The sequence below is a fragment of the Anas acuta genome, chromosome 1, assembly GCF_963932015.1.
Source record: "Anas acuta chromosome 1, bAnaAcu1.1, whole genome shotgun sequence".
Classification (NCBI taxonomy): domain Eukaryota; kingdom Metazoa; phylum Chordata; class Aves; order Anseriformes; family Anatidae; genus Anas; species Anas acuta.
The window spans coordinates 197,924,746-197,949,507 of NC_088979.1; the positions used below are offsets into that span (position 1 = coordinate 197,924,746).

Here is a 24,762-nt window from a genome sequence, read left to right on the forward strand (position 1 = left end):
TGGAAAAACTGCAAAGGTTCCTCTTCAGGTGGCACTGAGGATGGCACTGCCGGGAAAATCTGCCTCATTTTTGGCAGAGGATTTGTGTGGGGAGCACAGCAATGCGCCCCAGCCTCACAGCAGGAAAAGCAGTCCCCAGGAAAGGCTGAACCTCCTCTGGGATGCCACAGAGATTGCAGAAGAGGGGCTCCAGCACTGTTCCCCTGCCAAAACTGGGTCTGGACAGGGCCGTGGGAGCTGGCCTGTTTTACAAAGCTCCCAGATGCAGAAATGCAGCCGCACAGCCCTGACCGTAAATGGAGACGTTTGGGTGCCAGTAGCCGGGCGAGAGAGCCAGCACGGCTCCCTGCAGCGCCTGCAGGCTCTGCTCCAAAAGCTTTTTTAACCATCTCTGCAACAGGAGGCAGCAGCCAGCACTGGGAGTAGGTGTGAGGGTGAGTAATATACCCATGGCACGGGGTATAAATTGCTGGGGTTGCTTATAGGGCATGCCTATAGGGCATGGGGAGTGGGGAAGGGCTGGTCGGACACCCTCGGAGGAGGGAGGCTCCCGGCATCCCTTCTTCACACCCAGCCTCTCCATGCTGCAGCACAGCAGCTGGAAAATGGCCTGTCACCTCAAAGGGTGGATCCGTGACAGTCCCCAGAGTGGTTTTGGAGGCTGTGTGTTATTCTGTAGCCCCTCTTCCTAAAAAAAAAAAAAAAAAAAGTATGCTTATGCTTTCTGTAGGGCAGGGAAATAATTGGAGAGCTGACAGCTCAACCGGAGTTTTCTGTTGTGAATATACCAGAATCCAGTCCTTTGCACTGATAAAATGTGCAAATAGTAGATCAAAAATTGATCCAAATCCCATAATCTTAAATTTGTCAGAGCTGAAGGGGTGTTCAAATCTGTGTTTTGGAAAGGAGGCTTTATTTTCCCAAATGGCAACACTCAGACTGTGGTATAAGTCTGACTTCAGAAACAAGTCATGATTTACTACAGCAAGAATAAAAGCATAATTTTGGAAAACTGAAAAATATATTTTATTGAGCAACTTTGACACTAAAAATTATTGAGATCCAAAGCTTGGGTTTGACCTGGGAACCATCTAAGGACCCTACCAAGCGGTGTGTGAGGTGGGACTCACATCACCAGAACAAACCAAGCAACAAATAAACCACAGCCTGTCGCTCCTGAGAGATGAACCATGTGAAACCATTTGTGTGTTGCAGGAAAAGCTCCTCCTGGCCTTTTAGTGGCTCTCAGGTCTCCCTTGGAGGGGTTTGACAGTCAAGTGTGACTGCAAACGGGGCAGGGTTGGGTCACCATGGGATGGAGAGGGATGGAGGAGAGGGATTGCTCTGCTCGTAGGGAGCTGGGAGCCCACACCAGTCATTCAGGCCTGTGTTCTCACTGAGCAGCTAGGAGTTAAGAGGTTTCAAGCTGAAAAGTTGGCCTTTTACCAAAAAGTAGCATTAGGAAGATACGTTTAGCATTGCTCTAAGGGCAACACGGTGCTGGGGATGCTTTCACAGTCGGCACACCTCCTGCAGGCATAGTTCCGGCACAATACGCAGATGTTGCCTTACACCAGGTAAATATTTAAACAAAAAATGGACTAAAAGAGCTAGGTCGGCTCCCAGGTCCAGTTTTTCAGCCTGTGACCGAGTTGAGCTTCTCTGTGAGCCCCAATAAATGCCCTCAGCAAGCATCCACTGCTGCTATCTGAAGTCTGCAGAGCATCTGGTGTCAGTCCGGAGGGCACAGCAGCTCCACTGGGGGGACCAAGGGGACGCTGATGTCTGATGGAGGCATATGGGGGCCCCTCAGCACGGGAAACCAAACCAAGAACTGCACAATGCCAGTGAGTAGAAGGCAGATAAGAAAATTTCCTTGGATTTTAATCCATTTCTGTTTGTAGCTTGGGGGTTCGACTTCTCAGCGTAGGCTCCAGTGAACACAGCAGCCCACAGAAGTCAAGCCTGGAGGGGAAGGGTTTGCTGGGAAATGGAAACAGAAGAGCACGGGGGCAGGAGAAAAAGGAATTTGGTGTGCAGACAGGAGGGAACAACTCAGCTTAAAAGCCAGGAGGGAGCTGAGGCAGGGTGAAGGTGACAAGGCAGATCTGCTTGAGGGGAAAGGCTTGATGATGAGGGCAAAACTGAAGGGCTTGGGACAGAAGATGAAATGACCACTAAAAAGGGAAATCCTGAGCAGGGCTTAGGAATTGGGGGTGGAAGAGCTTCTGTTGTCCACCCTACCAAGGGTGGTCGTGCTAGGTGGTGAGGCTCACCGTGAGCAGGATTTGGAGAGGGACCGCAGGAGAAGAAAGATGTAAAGCATCAGGGCATGGATCAGCAGTGAGCCCAGATGGACGGAGAGCATGGAGAGCCTCCAAGAAGATCTGTACACGCAGCAAAGGTCATTCTGGCTTAGAGGAAGGAAAGCTGCACCTAGGAAAGGCAAGAGTGGAAATTAATGAAACCCAGCAGGGATGGCTTCACTCCTCCAAATGTGCTCCTCACCCGCCTGCAGGTAGGCATGGGATGGGAGGAGAATTAGCAGAAGATGGGACAAGTGGAGGCCGGGGGCAATCACTGCTGGGAGCAAAGTGACACTGTAGGATGAGTCAATCTCTGGCTGACCTTGCAGCAGGAGAAAGAGAAGGGCAGAGAGACAATCTGGTCCTTCACGAGGTTAACTGGAGGGGATGGCGCTTCCCTGGCATGGTAATGCTCCTCCTTCCTGAGCTGCGTGCTGGTTTCTAAATGGGTTTTGTCCTTTCATGATGAAAGACCGCCATAAACGAGCCCTGCACGTCTATCAGGTGCCACGTCAGGAGCCTCAGGGTCTCAGAAAAGTGCCTACAGCCTCGCAGGAAAACGAGCAGGGCACCGCAATCATGCTCCTCCGTGCAGCGAAATGAAGGTGTGATTTGCAGGGGCCTGCATAATCAATATCCCTATTATCAGTCTTCCAGAATAAATTGCATTTAAACTAATACAGGCTGGGGAGCTATCCGTGAGCTGTCAGGAGACAGATAAGCTAAAGACATATGTTTATTCATACCACATAGGCTGAGAGCTGGATATATTTTACAGCTGGCCAAATATGGGTGGAAATATTCAGCGATTTATTTATTTATATTTTTTTTTCAGCTGCTCTGCTAAAAGCTGTCAGATAGCCTTAATTTTGAGCAGTCGTGGAGCTTTTTACACTCACTGGGAGGGCTGGGGACTGTCCCAGGAAAGTACCCGATGAAAGGAGAAAGCTCTTCCCTTTCTGGTGAGATAGCTCATGAAGTTGTGTAGAGCATCAGCTGTGTAACTCGTCCTGGTGACCTCCCGCCACACACCCCAGGACAGAAATGGAACAAGAAGCATCTGACGGCTGTGTTACAGAGAAAACCTCTCCCTCACAATTGCTTGGGATAAGCTCAAACATTCACTATTGTTTCTGCCCGGCTCAGCTGCTCTGTGACTTCAGTGGAGCTATTGTTTGGAAGCTGCTTGTGTCCAACAGGGGCTGTGAAATACGTCATTGTTGCCCCAAAATGTTGCTGCAGCCACGGACAACCCAACGTCCCCCAGCACCGCAACGTCACCCCCTTCCCCTGGGTGCAGCCACGGGGCACCACCAAGCACAAAGATGGGGAAAAATTGGATTTAGCAGCAAAATGGTGGGGACAAAATGTATGCAGATGCTTCTGCTCTTCTTCATGGTATTGCAGTCCTTGTGTCAGTGCCCTGCCTGCCGTGTCCTGTCCCTTGTCCCCAGCCTCTTGTTTAACCTGAGCTACTTTTGAAGGAGGTGGAGAGAGCAGGACACGACTGATCTCCTCCTGAAATAGATCCTCTGAGATGAATCCCGACCCTTTTCTCGCAACAGGATCCTCTGCAATCCACTCCTGGGTGGGTGTGCACACTGTAGGGTTTGCGGGTGGGCACATCAGTCCCTCCTGGGCTCGGACTCCCCCTTTCACGTCCTTCTGGCTGTTCAAGGAGGTGGTAAATTTAGGTAGGGAAATGCTAAATGTGGCACAGGACAAAAGCTGCCTCCTGGAAGGCAACGGGAATGGAAATAGAAAATTATTCTTTTATGATATGGCCTGAGCGAGCAATCTCAAAAGATAATAATGTACGTAGCAGATGATTTCAGGAGAAATTGAGTAGTCTAGAAGAGAGTAAATCAGGAGAAAAAAAAAAAGAGAGAGAGAGAGAAAAAAAAAAAAAAAAAGACAAGCAAGGTAGCATAGTAGATTTGCTTTCAATACAAGGTTAAAAAAAAAAAATGTGCATTTCCAGTCTGAGCCAGCATTTTGGGATGGAGCATTTTTCATCATTGCTTCCATCAGACTGCACCATACAAATACGAGGCTGACAGTGAATGAGGGATGCCAGACTTGATTGTCTACGCGATAATACTCGGTTTGCAGAAAATTGTTTTCTTTTCCTGTTCCTTTTCCTTTTCAGCCCCCAGTGAGTGCAGCTGAGACAAAAGCTCTCAGCTCCCAGCCAAAAGACTCTTCCTCCTGTACTGCCAGCGAGATCCCTGGCCACGAGTGAGGCTGTTGGGCTCAAGGGTGTTGCACAGAATGAGTAAAAAAATGAGTAAAAAGGGCCCAGAGCTGTTACCAGCACACTGGGAAAAGGTTTCCTTCCCCTTTGCCTTGGTGCAGGTGACTGCAGCAGGCAGCTGGCTGTGGCTGCATGGTGCTAAGTCGGACAAGTTTGCCCAAAGCAATGAATTTGGGCTAATTTAGGGCAGCACGTGGGTGCTTGGGTCCATGAAAGCAGCTGGAAATGGCACTGAGCAAGGCAGAAAGGAGCCAGGTCCAGCATCGCAGCGCTACCTGCCTCCACGTGCATCGTCCGAGGGTGAGATGTCTGCCTCCTCCCAGCCCCCTGCAAGGGCCTTTACCCAGAAGCTTGTCAAAGCTGTCTTTGTTTTTTTTTTTTTTAAGGTCCAGTTTCTTTGGAAATGATGCATAATGCCATCCCAAAGCGATGGAGCAAGCCTCCATCCCCCAGCCCTCGCTGCATTTCCATGCTCCACCAGCCCTTTCCATCCCGAGCTGGGGGAAGCGCCTACTCATGCCACTCGACTACGAGGAGGACTTTGAGAGATGTGATGTCAGAACGCATTTGTCTCTCTCTTTGCTGGGTTATTTGCCCGAATTCCCCCTCTTTCCCCCAGGGATGTGCCAGCTTGCTGGCTGCAGCAGCACGGGAGAAGGAGTGAGGCAGGCGCAGCACAAAACGGTGCCCGTGGCATCCGCGTGCGTGTCAGCCACGGCCCGGGCTGTCAGCAGAGAAAACATCAGCTTTTCTAATTTCCAGGACAGAGGAGATGGCTCTTGGCTTATAACTGGCCGTGTTTAAAAAAAAAGAAAAAACATAAATGCATGACCTCATCGTGAGAAGCAAGACATGTGCTCATTCTCCTCCTGCATTCCCCTCCCGGAGAAGCAATCCTTTCGGATGATAGTGTGCCTTTTCCCTTGCCATCTTTTTGCACTCGTGGCCGGTTCATCACCATCATGTTTGAACGGTACCTCTTCTGTTATTACCTTTGCCATAAAAGTGCCCATATTAGGGCAGGAAAAAGCACAAATCTAAACCTGCCGGGGTGGCGGCTTCAGTCTCCGTCCCTATTGCGCTGACGCTGCCTTGGTAGCAGGTTGAACCAGATGCTGGGAGGTTGAACCATCAAATCTGACAGTTCTGGAAGGTGTTTTCCTTTGGGAAAATTAACAGCACATGTTTTGGTTTAGTGATGCATCCCCGTTTTTGGAGAGGACTCTCCCCTCAGCTGTGCTGGCTCGGTGTTAGGGACATCGGCTTGCCAAGTTGCAAGCTATAGGGTCTGTAAGTTATATTTGTCTTCCTGAAAAAAAAAATAAAAAGAAAAAACCTTACATTTGTTCTTTTTAAAAATAAAATAAAACCAAACAAGCCTTTTACACTTCATTCCCACCCCTTATTTTGAAGCAAAGAGAGTTTAATGAATGGAGTTATCCCAACATGCACAGAAGGGCAGGAACATGTGCACGATGCCCCAGCCCCTGCGATGCCCACAGAAGGAAGCTGCACCATGCATCAGCCTCGTGTAGCAGCCGGGATATTGCACGGGATGGGCACCAGCTGCTGAGCAGCTCTAAGGCAAAAGCACGGAGGGATTTGACTGTGGCAATGGGCTTCTCTTGGTTGATGAGAAGAACCTTTTTTGGATTAGTTTGGGTCTTTCTTCTGGTGACATTTCAGGAGTAAATGCCTAATCAGAGTACCTTTCCCATTAAGCTTTGCCTTCACTTCTTCCCCATCCCTCTTGGTAGCAGGCAGGGCATGGACAAGACGATTTCTTGAGGCCCATTCCATGATTCTCTTCTTTACTCATTTGATTTTTCTTGCCTTTTGAGTGCCCAGAGTGTTTATACAGAGAGGTAATATGTACTAACGAGCTTTAAAAATGAGGCAGCACACTCTGCCTTCCTCGCTTGGTCCATCTCATAGGGACAGGGCTCCCCACTCCACTGCTCCCCTCTGCTCTTCTCATGGGCAAAACCAAACCAGGACCTGGATATGGCAGATGTGAGCCAAATGTTTCCAGAGACCAAGGTGTCTCTGGACATTGCAGGTCTGCATTTGAAACTTCTGCATCTGGAAATGCAGGTCTGCATTTGAAACTTCTGCCTGCCTAGTACCGTCTCTGGACTCAATATATTTTCAGGATTTTCTTGAATCATTCAGCAAAGGTCTCCAAGATACGGAGACTCCCGGTCAGGCACTTTGGGTATGATTCAGAGCTTGTCACAAGCATTTTGCACAGCTCTAGCTCTTGGGCTTTAGAGAACGGTTTTAAAGCACTTTGCAATCCTTTCCCTGAAAAACACTATGGAGGCAGATAGCATGAATTATTATTTATTTTCACTGTGTGGACAGTTGATCAGTGGCAGATGTTTCTAATTGCATTAAGCAAGTGGAAATAATGAGAATTAGATAGCAGATTCTCCAGGAATTTACATTTAGATTGGGTTACATTTTGCTATTAAAATAGCAAATTCAACGTCAGATGCACTGGCTCTTCGGGAGAAAGGGGGGCTGATCATTTTTAATTATTATTTGATTATTCTAAAAAATGAGCTGTGTTACTGTGCTTAAAAATATTTGACTCAAGGGAACGATTTAATAGGTGTGTCTCTCGAGAAAGATGTGGGACAGAGAAGCTGTTCACCAGCCAGCATTTCCTCCACCCTCCAATTCTGCTCTGATTGAAGGGCAGATGAAAAATAAGGGACCCTGTGCGGCCACAACCCCTGTCCCAAAACGTTGCTGAAAAGTTTGGCGATGCCGGGATTGGGCTCAGCTGAGCTGCCCGCATCCCTGACAAATTGGTTTAAGGTGTGCTGACAGAAGACAAGCCGCATGTCCCCACCCAGGCACCATGCTATGCTGAGCTTGGCAGGAATTTGGGGGTGATTTTGTCCCCCAGCCGATGGCAGCCGAGGAGCGGGGCTCGGTGCGAGGAGGAGCAGCATCCGCCGCCTCCAAACGACACGTGTATGACAGCCATCTCCCGCTTCGTGCCAAGAGGAAATGAGCTGTGTTTCAAACCGCTGGAGGTTTTCCTCTGGGGGCTCTCTTGCAGCATTTTTTTTGTTTTGTTTTGTTTTCTCTCCTAGATTTCAAGTTCAGCTTCAGACACTGAAATGTGTGAGTCCCCTGTCAGCAGAGAGGGGATTTATGTGCGGTGCAGATTATTGTATGTCTCTGTTAAGTGCAGAATCCAGGCTATGATATTCTTTTAACTAACTAGCTGGCTCAGCTTTTTATTTTTCTTTTTTTTTTTCTTTTTTTTCCTTTTGCTTAATGAGAGCCTTATCCCAAACTCCTTGAAGTCAGAGAGTCTGTCTATCAGGTTCAGTAGGCTTTGGATCAGATTTCAAATCACTGATTCATTATTAATTACACATCTGGGACTCCCTTTTCAAAGAGTTCATTGTTAAATAAATTCACTTTTAGACATTACAGACTTGGCATTCTTGTGCATTTAATAAAATTCTGGCAATCCAGCCAAGAGCCATAGGCCAGCTTCTCTTCTGGTATTGATGGATGAGTCTCTACTGAACAGCAGTGGCTTACACTGCTCGGATATAATATATCTCTTCACTCTCATTTAACCACTTTCCGTCTAAGACCAGGTCTGCATTTGAAACTTCTGCCTGCCTAGTACCATGGCCTGTGGTTTCTCCTCACTTTTCTTCAATGTTTCACTTCTTGTAAGGGTCCCTATGTGGATTTGGGCACTACAGGGCAAAATATCTTTGCCAGCTAGTTTCTTTTCTTTTTGAAGAGCTACTGGCATCTCCTTCCCAGGACAAACTGCAGCTGCATCTTTAGAGCCTCCTGACAGAGCAGGCGGGCAGGCAAATGTTTTCCAGATCCCTGTGGCAAGAGGAATGGAAAATGTCTTTCTAAAAATATTGTTTCTTTCCTGTAGTCCTTAATGATCTAGTCCGAGTCCAGCCACTGAGACATTAAACTGACCAAGGAGCAGGTCTGGAAGTTCTGTTTACACAGAGGGATCTTGTTTTGGGGGGAGATGTGCAAATATTTTCCTACTGAAGTCAGTTCAACAGGAGTCTAGGCCTGAGGTGAAAAACCAGGGCACGCTACCGTGAGATTTAATGGCACGTGATGTTCCTCTTCAGCTGAACGCACGGCACCCAGTTTCTAAAGCTTGCACTTAATCTCCAACTGCTTAAGTTATTTGGAAAAGAAAATCAATGGAAACGCGGTTCCCACCAATTAAAAAATGAAGCTCTGAGTGTTTATTGAAGGCACAGGCATCCTCTCGGTCCATGCCTTGCTTTCATTGCAAGGGATAAAAATCACCTCATTGATCACATCATCATTGCAGAGCAGACAATGAAGCAGGAAGGAGTGTGTCGCTGCAGCACTGGAACTCTTCAGTAGTCAAATTCCCCGCTGTGAGTCAGATCTCCACCCCGTTTTATCACAAAGAAAGACAAAACCCTCCCTCTGCCCCAATTCACCTTCCTCACTTTGCAGAGATCACATTAAATATGATTATTCTGCACAAACTTGTGCATGAGGTACAGCTCTTTCCAAAACTGCAGCCCTTCAGCATTAACAGTGATGAAGCCACTTATTTACTCCTCGTGGTAGGACCAGGTGTTGGGGTGGTTTGCAGAAGAATGGCTCCAGCATCCCCAAGGGCAGACAGCCCCAGTCTTACCCACGAGGGAAGCATGGCCTCAACACAGCCATGGTGAAGGACATCGTTCCCTGGATCTGCTCGTGGAGGGACGTGCTGGGGCTGCAGGCACAGTCCTCGCACAAGGAGAGTGCTGGCTGCAGTGTAGGGTTTGGGTCAATGCCACACGAAGCCATCTTCCCGATCCCTGCAGTGCTGAGGAAGCTTTTTGATATTTTAAGGGACCGAGAGCCGTGCTGTCCTTGGGATAAAGCTGACTGTTCATTTTGGCAGCATGTCCCACATCCCACAACTCCAGCTGACTCAGCCCATGGTGAGCAGATCTCTCCTGCCATGCCACCAGCCTGCTCTGCATTGTTCCTGAACAGAAAATGCCCCAAATGTCCCTATGGGGACACCAAGCCTCTGGGCAGGCACATGACATTTCACCTCAGAAAACAGACCACCACTGGAAGTCAATCCCAGACCCAAATCAGTGGATGAGGACCACTAGGGTCAGTTACAGACCCTCTCCTCAACCTTCGTTCTGCAAAGAGGACAGAAAAGGGGGCATTCAAGGATTGCCTCTACCTGAAACAGAGGCTCCTGGGGTGTCAAGTGGGTCTAACCAATTCTGGCCATTCCCCTTCCTCCAGGCTTGGACATACTCCTTCCCTCAAGCATGGGTAATGGTGGAGCTGGTATCAGCATCACCCCCCAGATCCTTTCCCTCTTCCAATATTATACACTTGTCCTCCCTGTCCCTCTTCCCATTACCAGCGACAGGATTACTTCTTTTCAGAAATCAAATTGCCTTTGTTTGCTTCCTACCCCTCCCACTTAGAAAACCCTTCCACAGTTCTCCATAAAGTCTCCAAGCTTCTCCTTCCACGGTTCATTACATTTATTGGCTAATTCCGCTATCGCCCCAGTCCACGGGTCATCATCCACATTTGTATGCTTTTACATTTTCCAATTATTTCCTCAGTCGCAGTTCATCACTAACAGTTTTTGCCCTGCCTGAGTTGTCTCCTAATCACTCCATCTTATTTCTTCTTTATATTTTTCTGCGTGGAAAATAGATTTATTTTATTTTATTTTATTTTTTTTAATAAAAGAAGCTGACTATTTCGTCTGGTCTAGAAGCGTCATTCATTTTACCCTCCTCCTTTTTAATGGGCCTGGTTTATCACCGGCACTTCTTTGCACAAATATCAGGGGAAATAATCCTTTCTCATCCCCCATTAATTCCTATGGTGAGCAAGTATTAGTTTGCTTGCTTCTCTTTCGAGCTGCAGCCAATTATCAGTACTCTCTCTTGTCTTCTCCTTTATTTATGGGGGTCACTGTGTGACAATGGTGAGCCTGTGGTCGGGAAATGAAGCCCAGTGTCAGAAAAGAAGCTCATCCCCTTCTTGTCCACCACCAGATCGTGTCTTCGAGGGTGTAAGGAGCAGAGCTGTTTGGAGGGGCAGTGGTTTGAGATGTGCACCGTGCACGGTGATGGTCCCCGTGCTTTGGCCGTGCTGTGTTCAGTGTTCCCCGTGCTAGTTCTTCAGGTACCACAGGAGAAATGACTGATAAGTATGGACTGAAGGAGGTCAGTGGGCTGATTTGCAGTTTTTGTTCAAGGGAGTACTGTCTTGCTCGAGGCACAGAAGGGATGCAGAAGCCTTGAGGTGGGCAAGGCCTAGGCCCGCGGCTTCTCGCAGTGGAGGTGCTGATATCTGTGTCAAATAAAAGAGAAAAATCCCATGTTTTCTCAATTGCAGCAGCCTCAATCTGTTCTCCTGTCAGGTCTGCACGTGTGTAAATAATGGCTCTTCTCTACCAAATTCCTCAGAAGTGAAATCTGTTAAGTTCAGCAAGGCCCCACGGTAGGCTAACAACAATCCCAGCACACACATGTGTACCATTCCACATTTAAAGCGGCGAAAAAGAGCATTAACTGTGTCTTTCTTCAAGTATCAGGGGGCTGCTTTAATTTTATAAGCCCACAGAAAATTCAGACCACCCAGAAGTGGAGGCAGGACTTGTCTGTGCCCAGGGTTTCTGTCCCTTTTTTTGGTGACAAGTTGTTGGTTTCCCCAGTTCCCCTCGAAATAACCATGGTTTTATCACTATGGTTTTGTCTTGCAGGGCAGGTGTGTTAGACCCCTCCTCATAACTCACAGGAGTCACAGTCTCTTAGCCATCACACTGGGGCCACGCTCATGCAAGGGAAATTAGAGTCCAGACTATCTGTGGGGATGTAAGCGGAGAAGCACTGAGTTATTGTGCCGTGGGAGCTGGACCTATGAAAAGCATCATTCCTTTATTCAGCTCCGAGGTTTGAGTCCTTTATGTAGCAATCCCATTTCTTTCTGTCTCTGACCAGTCAGCTCCCCAGAGTGTCTGAGTTTTGCCACCAGGCATTAAGCATGGCAGCCAACATCTGGCGAGTTAGGTTCAGCTTCTCTCTCCTTCCCTTCCCAGGGGAAGAGCTGTCCGCCCGATGTGCAGTATTTTCATGGTGTGTTTTGTGTTTAGGTTTTAAGCCAGAAGCTTTAGGTTTTAAGCTGTGGTATATTCTTAATATGGTAACTGTATATACCACAGGTGATTAAATTGATGAGAAAATCCAGGAAGACCCATACAGTTCAACTATAAGCTCGTTAGAGATGGGGTATGTCATATTGCTGTATATTTGCAGAATCTAACAATGGAGTCAGCTCTCATGACTACATCCCTAGGTACCAGAACAGATAAAGACAGATGCACAAAAACCATGCATCCATTATCCTTCTGAAGGCATCCCCCTTCCCCACTCCCAGCACATCAGGACGTAGCTTTCTTTAATTAGTCTCTCTGCCCTTACAAATGGTGTGTAGGATAAAATGGGAAGATCTAATTCTATGCTTCAGACCTAGTGTTATCATTTATTTTATTTATTTTAATTGCCATTGGGTATGCGAAAATCTGAACTAGCTTGTCATGATTCATAAGACAGTCTTTTAGGTTTTCCTGCTTTTTTAATAAATGATTTTAATGTGTTTAGAAAACGTGCTACAAAAAATAAGCATTCACTTACCTTATCAAACACTTTCAGCAATGAAGAAGTGACTTTGAGTCATGATGGAAATAAACATCCTTATTCAGGAGAGATTTTTAAAAAGCAAATAGAATGTAAGAATGCTGCTAAGCTTATGTGTCTTGGGAAATTATTTTTTTTTTCTTTTCCACATCAGCAATAAGAGACCGAGAACATTTCCAAGCACCAATTTCTGTAGGCTGGGTGAGGGAGATGGACATTTCTACACTTGATTTGAAACTGGATGAACTAGAGCGCTTCAGAGGTTTACAGTCAGAAAGATAAATGGATTGTGTGAGCTGTCCAATTTCATTATGTGCCCCAACCAAAATCTGTCTTTAATGTTTGATAGAATTATGATCAAATATTTCAAAATAAAAAATGCTGACCTCCGTAAAAATTGTTGTTGACCTTGTCAAGGTAGCTTTAATACTTTGAAGGAATACCAGCAACCTCTCAGTGATATAAAAGTTCAACAGATGCTCCCAAATCAGAATATATATAGAAGGCAGCTGGTTATTCACACTGACCGAGCTCTTATCAAACCCTGTTGTCAGCTGAGTGTGAAATGGATTCCTGCCACTGAAAGTTGGCTCTGAAACTCGCTTCATGCTCAAAGTTTGATTTGCCACGTGTGATGCCGTTGGGAGGCTTAACACACAATTGATTTTCTTGCAGCCGTTGACTACCCTTTTGCAAAATTATACAGATCTCCAGGAACTGAAAGGCAAGCACACGCGAAGACCCAAAATTCTTTAAGCCAATCATTTATGAGGCAGATTATCTGCATAAATTTGTCATGTCTGAAGTGCTTTCTCAAACTAGGCCATACAACTTTCAACCCAGCATGCTGCAAAGAATGCCATATCCGTGTCTTTTCTCCTCTGTGTTTAGACAAGGGTTTGAACCAAAGCCCTGTACACAAACCCTCTTAATTCCACAGCATGTGCAATTTGCATCTTGAGCTGCTTCAATTTGTATTAATTTAGCACTGATTTCCAGTTGGAGTGCTCCATCTCATCTGGGCTCTGTATCCATCACTGCTCTGTGTCATGCGCAAAGGAAAGTGAAAAATCCTCTGCAGCCTCCAGTTCAGTGATAAAAGCATCAGATATGCTTACTCTCACTTCATTCTTTGCTTGTTTAAATTGATTGCAGATAACGGCAATGAAATCCCAGATTCAGTCACTGTCTCTGCTAGCATGGCCCAGTGGCAGCCTCTGCAGGTTAGGTGCCTTTGTGCTGGAGAACCCACACACATCTCTGTTGCTTGGCCAGCTTGGGGTGCCCTTCGCTGTGGGACCAAACCAAGGGAAGGGGACAAAGCCTCGCGCTCTGCCAGCTGGATTGAAGACAGCATTGTGCAGGGCCGGCTGGCTGTGGTTAGGTGACAGGCAGAAAGGCTGGGATGCGCTGTGCATGTCTGTGCTGTGTCTTGTAATCTGTGGAAAACATTGCCACAGAGCCTGATACCACGTGAGCTTACTTTTCTGGTTTAGGAATATATGTAGTCTGGGTTGATTCAACTCGTTGTGACAACTGATGGCTGATTTGAGCCCATCCTTTCTCTTGCTTTGCTCAGAAGGGAGGAAAATCAATGATTTTGTCAGTTTTAGTGGATGAAGAAAGTCAGAACTTGCTCACTGGCTCATGGGCTGGGCTTGTATCCACCTAGCTAAGCTCTTTTGCCCTAGAATGAGGTGGATGGATCCATACCGACATCTAGATATGGTTCCTGGGCAAAGTTATCCCACAAATGGTGCTCAGGCACTGTCTAGGAGAACAGAACTGGCAAGTGATGGCTGTGCAAGTGATGCTTCAGACTGGAGATCAGCCAAGTCCACGCCTTCCTCAATTTCCTGGTACTGACATAGCCAGGGCTGCTAAATCATGGGAATGGGCATGCCAAATAAACCCAGTCCCAGTTAATCTGGAGAACAGGTGAACTGGGAGATGCTTAAGCCACCGTGACCTTGAAAATAGTGTTTTGTTTTGAGTGAGAGATGTTCCTGTCTTCCACTTATCTGAAACCGATGGTCTCCAACCAGGGCAAAGTCTTCCTGCATGTGGGTATCTTCCTCCAGCTCTGCGAATCTGTTGTCCATACGCTTTTCATTTATAGCTGGAAATCCCACAGATGTTTCATGCAGAAGGAAATGGGAAGCTCTTCAATAGATCATTAATGAGTTCAAGACATTGACAATGATTTGTGCGAGCGAATCCAGCCATCGTAGCTGGGAATGTTTTTATCTGCTCTGTGGGAAGTAAATTTGCTCGAAAGCTGATTGTTTGGGTTCACAAAAGTGGGCACCTTTTTTATACCAGCCCTTCTGAGTTTGTACCTCATAAATTTGCTCCAAACTCCCTGAAAGCTCAAAGAAACCCTCAGTCAAAACTGTCAAAGTTGGGATGGATTTTCATCAAAGCCAGACTAATCCACAGATCACAGCCCCTGACAATCATTATAAAATCTTCCGTGGAGTCCAGTGCAGTCCCCTGAAAACACAGCGTTTGCTCGAGTAAACACGTAGCAGGGCAAGCAGCCAGCCAAGCTCATCTTCGGGATTGCCTTGTAAAGGACAAACCAGATTTGATATTGTGCTAGGTTTTGGGAGAAACCCAAAGAGAGATAGTAGGGGAAGGATCTGTTTCCTCCAGCCCTCTGAAAACAAACCTAGAACATTTAAATAAAGGATAATAAAAGTTGCATGCCCAAATTGACTCGGGGCAACTTTTAAACTTGCTCCAGTGATGTTTTCATGGTTGACTGGCCGAGCCAGCAGTGACCTTGGCAGAGCTACAAAAGCAATTTTGACATCAGTTAGCATAAGGAATTCCACGCTTTCCATCAACCCCCTCCTAAAAAGCCAACTGCTTGCCCACGCAGACTGGGCTCCCTTCTGCGTTTGGCCAGACCTTCTCACTCTGCTCCTGGCCAGCGTTCAGCTGCAAAGGACTCGAAGGGGGCTGCAGTGCTGAGCCGAGGGCACAAACGAGGAGGAAGGGCCGTGAGGTGGGAAGGGAGAGTGGAGGAGAGGAGGACCATATCAAGTATGCTTCTGTGGGATTTGTCCATATATTGCCCAAACTGGTGGTTAGAATAGCTACCAGACAAGCACGTGATGGATATTACCTTGCACAACAAACCTACTTTGCTGCCCAGAAAGTTTATCAAGGGGCGATGCTGGGATTTGGGCCACTCTCCTCTAATTCTCAGGCCGCTGGAAGTCTCGTGCAAAGGGCTGTGTGTGTGCACAGATCAGCTCTCTGGCATATGAGGGGTACATTGAGACAGCAGATCTGGCCAAGATGCAACATGAAGGTGATGTGTGCCCAGCCAGCACTCCCAAAATACACAGCAGAGAAATCCAGGCTCTTGGGGGACCCCAGGCAGAAACACCTGACGGTGTGCTCTTCCTGCTGGCACACCAGACCACAAAACTCAGCTACCCACTTCTTCTAAACTTCTCCCACCTGCATCTCTTTGGCCTTTCTGCTCTATGAGGGAATGGGAGCTTTTCCAGCTGGGCCAGGAGGAGGAGGAGTAGGCAGAGGGCTGAGGGGGGCAGAGGGAAGCACCGAGGCTTTTGTCACGCATGAGAGACAGTCCTGAGCACAGGGCTGTGAAGACAGGCAGATTTCCCATCCCAGCACCAGCAGCAGCTGGCTGGGCTTTTCAGATGCAGTCACCTGAAAACACTGTTGGAGTTACAGGGCCATACAGTGGGCAACAGATGAGGAACGGGGTCACTGGGCACCCACGCGGATCCAGCTGAATGGGGCCGGTGTGCAGCTGCCTCTGCACTGGGCATGAAGGGGAGGAGGGATGCTACAGACCCCAAAGTGTCTTTTTCCTCCAACTAGCTGCTTCTCATTCGGGCTCTGACCTGAATTTGCCATGCAGATGTGGCAAACTCACGCTTTCTCTGCCTACAAAAATATTTAAGCAGATTCACGCTGCTAATATGTAGGGGAATTAGAGGTTGTCAGCAATGGTTTCAAACTTAAGCTATGGAGTGTCAGGTATTAGCTGAACTCAGAAATGCAGCTATCTGTGAATATTGCTAAGGCATCTTGTCAGTAGGGTGTTTCTAATCCTTTTACCAAACAGGCTTTTTTTAAAAAATCTTGAGGATTTTTTTTTTGTCTTTGTCTCTCTGACCCTAATAAATCTAAATTCCCACAACTTGTGGGTGTTGACTTTCCAAGAAAAACGTCAGTGGCACTCTGTCAGCACCCTCCACGCTCCCGCGGAGGTAGCTAGAGGCAAGTTGTCTCATTTTCCTGAATAAATGAAGGAAAGAGACTTGAGAGCCAGCCACTGACTCTGGAACGAGGTGCCGCATGTGCCAGCAGGAGCGGTGCTGCCATCGCCGGCCCCTGATGCTGACAGGGTTCAGCTGTTTCGTGATAAAAAATAAGGCATTCCCTCCCCGGGCATCTTGCGTTTCAATGAATAATTTTTCCCGTAACTATATCTCAGCTTGGCTTAATTATATGCACTCCATGTATTGACGTGGAGTTAGGAAATGGATGGTCAATCCCATAAGGGGAATTTCAAAGCCAAAGCCCCCAAAGTCCCCAAGCCTTCAGCTTGAGCGATTTTGTACAATGCCATAATGCTGTATTTGGATGAGACAATAGCTGAAAGGACCATTATTTAGTATTTACACATTACTATGGAAAGACTTGGGATTTTTCTTTCCTCCAAAGTGCACGGAATGTGTTAAACTAGAGGATGATGGAGCTGTTGGCAGAACCGATTTGGCAAGAAGAGACTTGGCAGTGGGTGACAGCTCGGCAGCCCCTGGATGGGAGATTTCAGAGTTTCATGCACATGAAGGCAGGGATGGGAGGGAGTTATCGTCCGTAACACATCACGGGGAGATGCTGTGCCTCATGCATGAGGCACATGAAAGGGGTGTACGTGTGCTGCTGGCCGAAAGCAGATAAGGCTGCTGGCCACTGAATAACCAACGCCTCGAGAAACAGAGCGGGATCACAAAGGGTCCACGCGGGCATCTTCAGTGCCCTTCTCACTGCGGTGCTGCAGCATTGCTCTGTGGCTGTTTTTAGCAGCTGATCTAATTCAGGGGGGGCACCTGGACATTGCTTCATTAGCAAATTATAAGGGGTGGCGGAGGGGAAGAACCGTGCATTGAGTCACCACTTTGCACTTCTGTTTCCTTCTGACTGCACCGCCCAAGGCTCGAGACAGACGAGAGCTGCTGCTGGCTGCCGATGGAGCGTGGCACCCTGAGGCACATGAGCCCCAGTGCTGCTCGGGGCATGGCAGGAATTACTCCGTGTCCATGCAAATTGCTCCTTTTTCCACCTCACCCATCCAGCTGATGGACAGGCTGCACCACACCCCCCAGCCTACATTTCAACTCGAGCCACCAAAGAGATGTTTTTCAAGTGCCCAACCTTTGGATGTTAGCGAAATCAGACCGAATCAACACGACTCAAGAGGCTGTTTTGGACCAGACACACTTCACAGTATGTCCTACAGACACCAACCTGTTGCCAGACAGCATCTGCTCTATCTGTTCTCATAAATAATATAAGTTGGGGCTTACTGGTGGGGTTCAGAGCCCTGTGGCACAGCTAGGATCATGTTCCTGGGGGTCAGCTCCATCTCTTCCCAAAACCTGAGGACTTTTCTGGGTCTGGAGGGGTTGGAGTGTTCTGATGGGCCAGCCCACACCAGTACATGCTCACTGCTTAATACCACTGGTTAAGACAGCCCTGGAGACTGTGCCTGCCCACAGCAGTGTTATTAGCACAAAATTTCCCCTCCAGCTGAAGCAAAGATGCCAAAAATGCCAGGTTTGCACAGGCAGCTGTCTCAAGGCTGCCTGAAACCAAGCCTGGGATTTTAGACCAGCTCTTTGGCATATGCGTGCCTTCAGCTCCCTGAATTTTGAGGATGCCACTGTTAATGCCACAAGGAGCTGAGATGTTTATCCCAACACTGGAATAAAGGCTGAGCATGTGTTTTTTTTGGTACAGCAGACAGCCTTTAACATTGCAGCACTTGGCGCGGCAGCGTCTCGGTCCCGTTACGTGTCTCGCTGCAAGTCCCCCCAGGAAGGAGACAGGGGAGGGCAGCGGATTTTTTAATCTAATGAAACGAGGCATTACTAAGCATGATCTCGTTACCTGCTTCCCACAGTTCAGCGTGTCTCTGAGCTGGCTGGATGCAGGCGGCGTGCGTCTGCCCACATGTCGAAGCCGTGCCTTTCCCAGAACCCTCCTGCCACGGAGAATTAGGGAAAAGTGATGAAACGGGGGAGGGCGAGCAGACAGGCTCCTTTGGCCGTTAATAAAACAATAAAACATACTTTGTGTGTGCCCACATTTCCAGGGACGTACCAGCAGCTGCTAATACCATGTCATCTGTTTTTTATTCATGGCCCTGCCGGGCTGTGGGTAGATAATCTCGCTCCATAACTCACTCATTTCGAAACGTAATGGGAAGCTGTCAGGGAGAAACATGCTCCTCGGCCAGAAGTGGGCAGCCCGTCTCTCCTCTGAGGAAACACGCGGCTTCGGAGCTCCTCGGGCAGTTTGAATCCCAGTCACACAGCTTTTTAATCATACTGAACCTTTAATGTTGGCGTTTCTGCTGCGTTTTCCCCAACGGCTGGCAGAACGACCTGCTGGAGGTGTGGAGTGATCCTTGCATTTCTCGGGTTTTGCTGTACCCATGGTGGAGCTCAAGCCACCAGGCCTGTGGCCCCCCAGGCCTCCTCTGATGGTGGCACTGCCCTCTCAGGGCAGGATTTGGCCTGTGTCGGGTTTTGGCCTGGCTCAGGTTAGGTGTTTGAGGGGTTGATCTTCAGCTGAGACCACCACCAAGTCTTTATGGAATTTGGGCCTGCTTTGGGACCAGATGAGCTGTCCTCAGCAGCAGTCCGTGCACAGGAGCACAGGGCCCTCAGGCCTTCCTCCTCTGGGGGCTCTTCTTCCCCCAGCCTCCTGGGACCACAAACCCCATGGATTTTTCTATAAAAACCATCCGTCCCACATCCTTCTTTATGTGTGTTTTTGCAGAAAGAGGCCTTCAGGACGAGGGACCAGCAGGGGAATCCCTGGCTAAACAGGATTTCTCTGACAACTTACCCCTTTCATCAAAGCACACTCAGCCCTTGGTACCTCAGCTGTAGGGTTTCTGCTGGTGTACCCTGTCCCAAGCTCACACCAGCCAACTACACGTGCCCCATTTTGCTTTTCCTGAAAAGATTTAGAGTTTAAAAGATTTAAAGTTTAGATGGAGGACACCAGGCAGGCATGGATAGGAAGGAGATGAGGAGCAGCAGTGCCCTGGCAGTTCCCTTTACCATGGTCCAGCTCTGCAGCAGGGAGGACACAATTCAGTGGCTGAATGCCACCCGTTATTCCTGATTTATACACGTGGGATTCACCAGCTGGCCTGCAGTTCCCTGATATATTAGCTGCAGCAGGTCCTGCACCCACTTCCTACTGCTTTCCCTGCTCTTGGAGACCAGCCCCCATCTTCCTCACCGTGTCTGCGACGGGAGTTTTATTAATGCAAAATGAATATCCCTCTGGAAAATGAAGTCCAGAAATTAATAATGAATTAAAACAACTTGCCACAGGCATCGCTAATGAGCTCTTTGTCTGTGCAGCTGACATGAAAGGAGGTCATTGCTCAGCCGATCCCAGCAGCAAGCAGATTAACCGCTAACTTGGAGTGTGTGGCTCTCTCCTGAGACAGCGGGATGGGCTGCAGCTTGCTCGGTGCCTGTAGGGTTTTCCTGCCCTTATCCCCGCTTTGCAGGATTGTCTTGAGGAGTCTTTGCTACCTGGAGAAGGCACCTTCCTCCACTCCCACTCCAAAGACTTGGATTGCCTATCTCTGTTAGGACACGGGACTCATCCTACAGGGAAGGACAGTAACATTGCAGAGCTTAAGAGCGGAGTGGAAAGTAATCTTGGAGGGGGCTAGCAGGGCTTAACTTCACAGCTGTAAGCCTCTTTGGGTACGCTGGCCCCATAACTAACCTGGCACCGCTCCAAGGGCTGTGTAGGTGGAGGTATTGTACTGTAGCTATTGTTCCTCTCCCTTGTCTTGCCAGGCAGTGTTATCCTCACTTATCTGGCACCATAGGCTTTGGGCACATCCCCACAGCAAGGGCACTTGCGCCATGCCAACCATCTTTCCAGGGCTTTTCCAGCAGCCAAATCTCACTCAGCAGAGAAAAGGAGGCAGCTCGTTGCATTTGCCCATCTCGCCTGGGGAGGTGACTGAAGGCTGCTCCTCACTCGATGTCCGGGGAGGATGCCTGGGGAAAAATGCTCTTTTCTGCTCTCTTGCAAAATTTGAAAGCTCAACCTATCCCCACCAAGAGCTTATTCCAGGCTTGGGCAATGCTGCTGTGTTTGAGGCATGCTTTTCCACCACCCTTGCCCTCTCAGGACACCCAGCAAGGCTGGCGGGTAGCTCGCTGCCCTGCTTGGAGCCTACAGAGAGACCAGCATAGCTGGTGTGCTCCTTTTTTGGGGTCATTGAAGGGACCTAAGGGGACAACCACAGCCCCAAATCTGGTCTGCTCAGCTCTGAGCACCATTTGGGAGCTAGCTCAAGGGTATGTGAAAGGTAATGCAGCTTGTGCTCATAGCAAAGACTCCAGGAGTCCTGCCAGAGAAGTCTGACTTGGGAATGCCAATGAAGCTTGTTGCATGCCACCTCATTAATTATCCACCAGGCTGTTCTTCCTTTACAGCAACTCAGATGTATTGCAGGGCTGCTTTAAGCTAGTGCTGCATTTAGGAAAGGCTATTGCTGTGTCAGGTACTAGAACAGCAATAGGATTTAGGGACATTTTTGGAGAGAGGTTGAGAGTCCTATGAATCTGTTTGGAAGTACACATCAGGTGTTTTTTTCAACTCAAACTGGGTTTATATTTACAGGACAGGGTGATTAATTAGGACAGCAGGGTTCTCAGGTCCTCACCACTCCTTTTCTGCACAGCATCATTGTCTCATCTGCCTTTAACAACAGGTTCATGTCTGGGGTAACTCTGACTCAGCTGCTTGGCTGACTTGTTGGGGCAGCCAAGCCTGCGGATGGATTTATTTCCACCGAGGCTGCAGCACGGAGATTTGTAGACCAAATCCCTATGAGAGGTCAGCAGGGATCTCTGTGTCCAGCTGTGCCAGTGCTGCTATTACCATCACAGCTCTGGGGTCTGGGGCTAGCACAGGTCTGTGGGATCACAGGAGCACCCACCTGGATCCTTTTTACCCCTGTTTGCTACCAGTGAGAGCTAGTGCAAGAGCTCTGTTGTGGCCAAGACTTCACTAGCCCAGAAGAAAACACAGGAGCTCAGCAGAGTGGGTGGAGATTCGTAGGTAATTCAAAGAAGGTTTTGCAGGAAAGGCAGAATTGCCTCATGATAGTAACACACCTTTTTATATATGAGGTGAGCAGTTTCTTTGAGCTTGGCTTTTATGCTCTTACCAAGGGTATTCTGAAAACGTGTGTTACTTTCCTTTCTTCCCACCTCCTACGTTTTAGGATACATCCTTCTCTGTAAATGACAAGCAATGCTGAATGGGAAGCTATTTTGTTCTGTCGTTTACTCCTCATTTGGTCCTGTCACATCCTATCTTTTGGCACTGTGTATTTTATTAGTCTTATGAGAACGTATCTGTGCTGTGCATGTGAGAGTGGGTGTTTGAAATGTGCTTGCAAAGGTCCTTGATAAAAAGCTTTAACAACTAAAGTTATCAGAGAGGCATAAGTGAGCGAGTCATGGCAAATATGGACACAGGCAGGCAGCAGGTTTTCTGCCTGCAGAGACCTTAAGCACTGAAGAGGTCAGAACCACCTGTTTTATATTATTTACCTCAGAGAGAAACTAGTGCTTGTTTCGAGGAGTTAATGTTGCTTGAACATTTAGCTTGAACACCAGAGGGAACATAAAACCAACAGCGGTGGAGCACCTTCAAGGACGGCACATCCGTCCAGAAGCACAGTATCATTACCCCAAATTTCTCTTTGTTAATCACTTTCTTTCATTCTTGTTTTCCAGCCAAAGCTTTTGGCCAAGGAGCTGCTTGACTTGGTGGCATCTCATTTCAACCTGAAGGAGAAAGAATACTTCGGAATTGCATTCACAGATGAAACGTAAGTGCAGGGAATCAAAGACCTAAGAGGCATCCCTTAGATCATAGGAAATCCAGGGGAGTGTTGTCCAAAATGACCAGTGTAGAAGACCTGTGTACCCCAAGATCAACATCTAGATCAATGTCTATGGAGTGGACATCCCACCAGTGTGTCCCCCAGACGTGTCCCACATCCGAGTGTGACCTGTACAGCCTCTCCTTCAGAAGGCTGGAAGCTTCTCACAATGAGTTCAGCGTTGCTGGAAGTGTACAGGGACGGAAAAAATCCCTTCTTCCTCCCATATTCAAAGTGTTTGTGTCATTGGGAAAATGTTAGCTTAAGCTCTCTTGATTTTAAGATCCACTCGCTAGTTCCAAGATGTTGGCAGACTGGCAAAACCTTTCAGTTAAAGTGTTAATCACCCAAGCAGGTTTAAAGGTAATGCTAATTTATTTCAAGTTAAAATAAAATAAAATAAAATAAAATAAAATAAAATAAAATAAAATAAAATAAAATAAAATAAAATAAAATAAAATAAAATAAAATAAAATAAAATAAAATAAAATAAAATAAAAATCTGATGTTTTAGATCCTAGATTAGAATGTCTTAAAAAATGGGAAGATGAAAGCATGAGAAAGGAAGGGATTGCCAAATTTAACATGAAGGAAAAATATTTATAAATATAAAATTTCCATTAAAAAAAAAAAAAAAGAGGATTTGACCTTGCCAGGAATCACACAAGAGCCTTACGGCTGAGCTGAACCAAAGCGCGGGCCTCTGCCACTGCAGGCACCTCAGGCAATGCTGGCTGCTCACCTTCAACCCCAGCTCCCAGAGTGCTGTGTTCACCACAAAACTCAAGTTTTTCTCTCACGATAGGACATTTATACCCCTTGTTTAAAAGGCATGTATAAAATTAGCACTGGGTAAACATTAAATGTTTGGCAAATGCTATTAGTCCTAGACTGTGACCTCCCAGGCCATGCACAGCCCCTGTTTCTTTTTCCAGCTGCCTGTTTTCTCTCTGTAGACTTTCCTCAGCACCACATTTCTGTCCTGTAACTCCATCCACCCAATCCCACCCTAGTTTTCAGTAGGTTTTTCTATAAGATGAATCAGAAGGAAGCCCCACACACTTATATCATCTTAAAAGACAAGAGTGCCAAGCCAGTGATGGGTTTTGGGGACGGCTGAGTCAGCAGCACGGCTCTCATGAGCCAGCTCTGCTGCCCTGCAGAAGTGGCAGAGAAACGGAAATTATCTGCTGGAATAATGATTTGGGATCGGGTAATGAGAAGCTGCTGGATGATTGCACAGACATACCCACACTGAGCCGTGATTGCCCCTCTAGGGACAGTTCCTTTGGCAAGCACCTGCCTGAGGCCATCTCAGGACAAAACTCACAGGGTGAAGGGGTGCTCAGTGTCAGACAGGTGCAGAAGCAGGACCTGAATCACAGGAAAGCCCAGAATCTGTCCCATTTCTCTGCAAGGCTCAGCCTTGTAGGAGATCTCCAACCCAACACACATCAACGAGACTGGCCCTCAAAGGAGGAGCAGCAGGAGATGCTGACAATTTATAAAGCAGGGGGAGAAAACGGCTTCACCAGTGTGTTATTTCTTACTGGAGACAGTGAGTTACTCAGTGGGCGCTGCCTGAGGGTTGCAGGGAAACCCAAGCAGACTAAGAAATTAAAATTTTCTTGAAAAGCAAGAAACACGTGTCAGACTGCAAAACACGGAGCAGCTGAGCAAGGCCCAGCTCTCAGCTGAGAGGAGTGGGCACAGGGCTCCCCTGAGAGTGCAAGGCAAGCTAACGAGGAGGTGTCGGCAACAAGGCAGAGTCCGGCCTCTCCAGGGGCCTCCAGGTTTAACACAGAGCAGCGTGAGCAAGGATCTGGGTTAGCAATGGGAAGAAGCAGGAGAAGCTGACAGCAGCTGTCAAGGCCTAGCTCAAAGATGAGCAGCAGATGCAGATGGATGCACACTGACCAGACAGGATGGCAGAGCCTGAGGCATCCTCTCTCTTGGTCACCTTCCCAACCTGTGGTCAAGATGAAGCACAACATCTTTTAGCAGATGCTCAGCTAGCCCAGATGAAAGCTTTGGGAACACCCTCATTAAATCCAGCCAGCCCAATCCAGCAGCAGGTTGGTATGTGCCAGCTAATACAAAACTTGGCCTGCAGCCCGTCTGCTGCCCCACCGTGAGTTTGAACCTTATACTGAGGCTTCCTCACTGCTGTGGCAGCAACCTTTACAAAAATAATGTTTGCCTAATATGCCCTCCTCAATTGTAAAAACCTTTAGCAGAGCTGACGCAAACAGCCAACTTTATTTGACTGAACGCAGGATTAAA

At 47.7% G+C, this 24,762-nt stretch overlaps 1 protein-coding gene across 9 annotated transcripts in view; it reads left to right on the forward strand.

Annotated features, from left to right (window-relative positions):
• FRMD4A (FERM domain containing 4A) overlaps positions 1-24,762 on the forward strand; it is a 346,642-nt gene that overhangs the window by 235,111 nt on the left and 86,769 nt on the right. For all 9 annotated transcript variants that reach the window (XM_068670002.1, XM_068670003.1, XM_068669998.1 and 6 more), the window contains one exon: positions 22,331-22,425. In XM_068670002.1, coding sequence (XP_068526103.1) covers positions 22,331-22,425 — 95 coding nt within the window. The remainder of the gene's footprint in view (positions 1-22,330; positions 22,426-24,762) is intronic.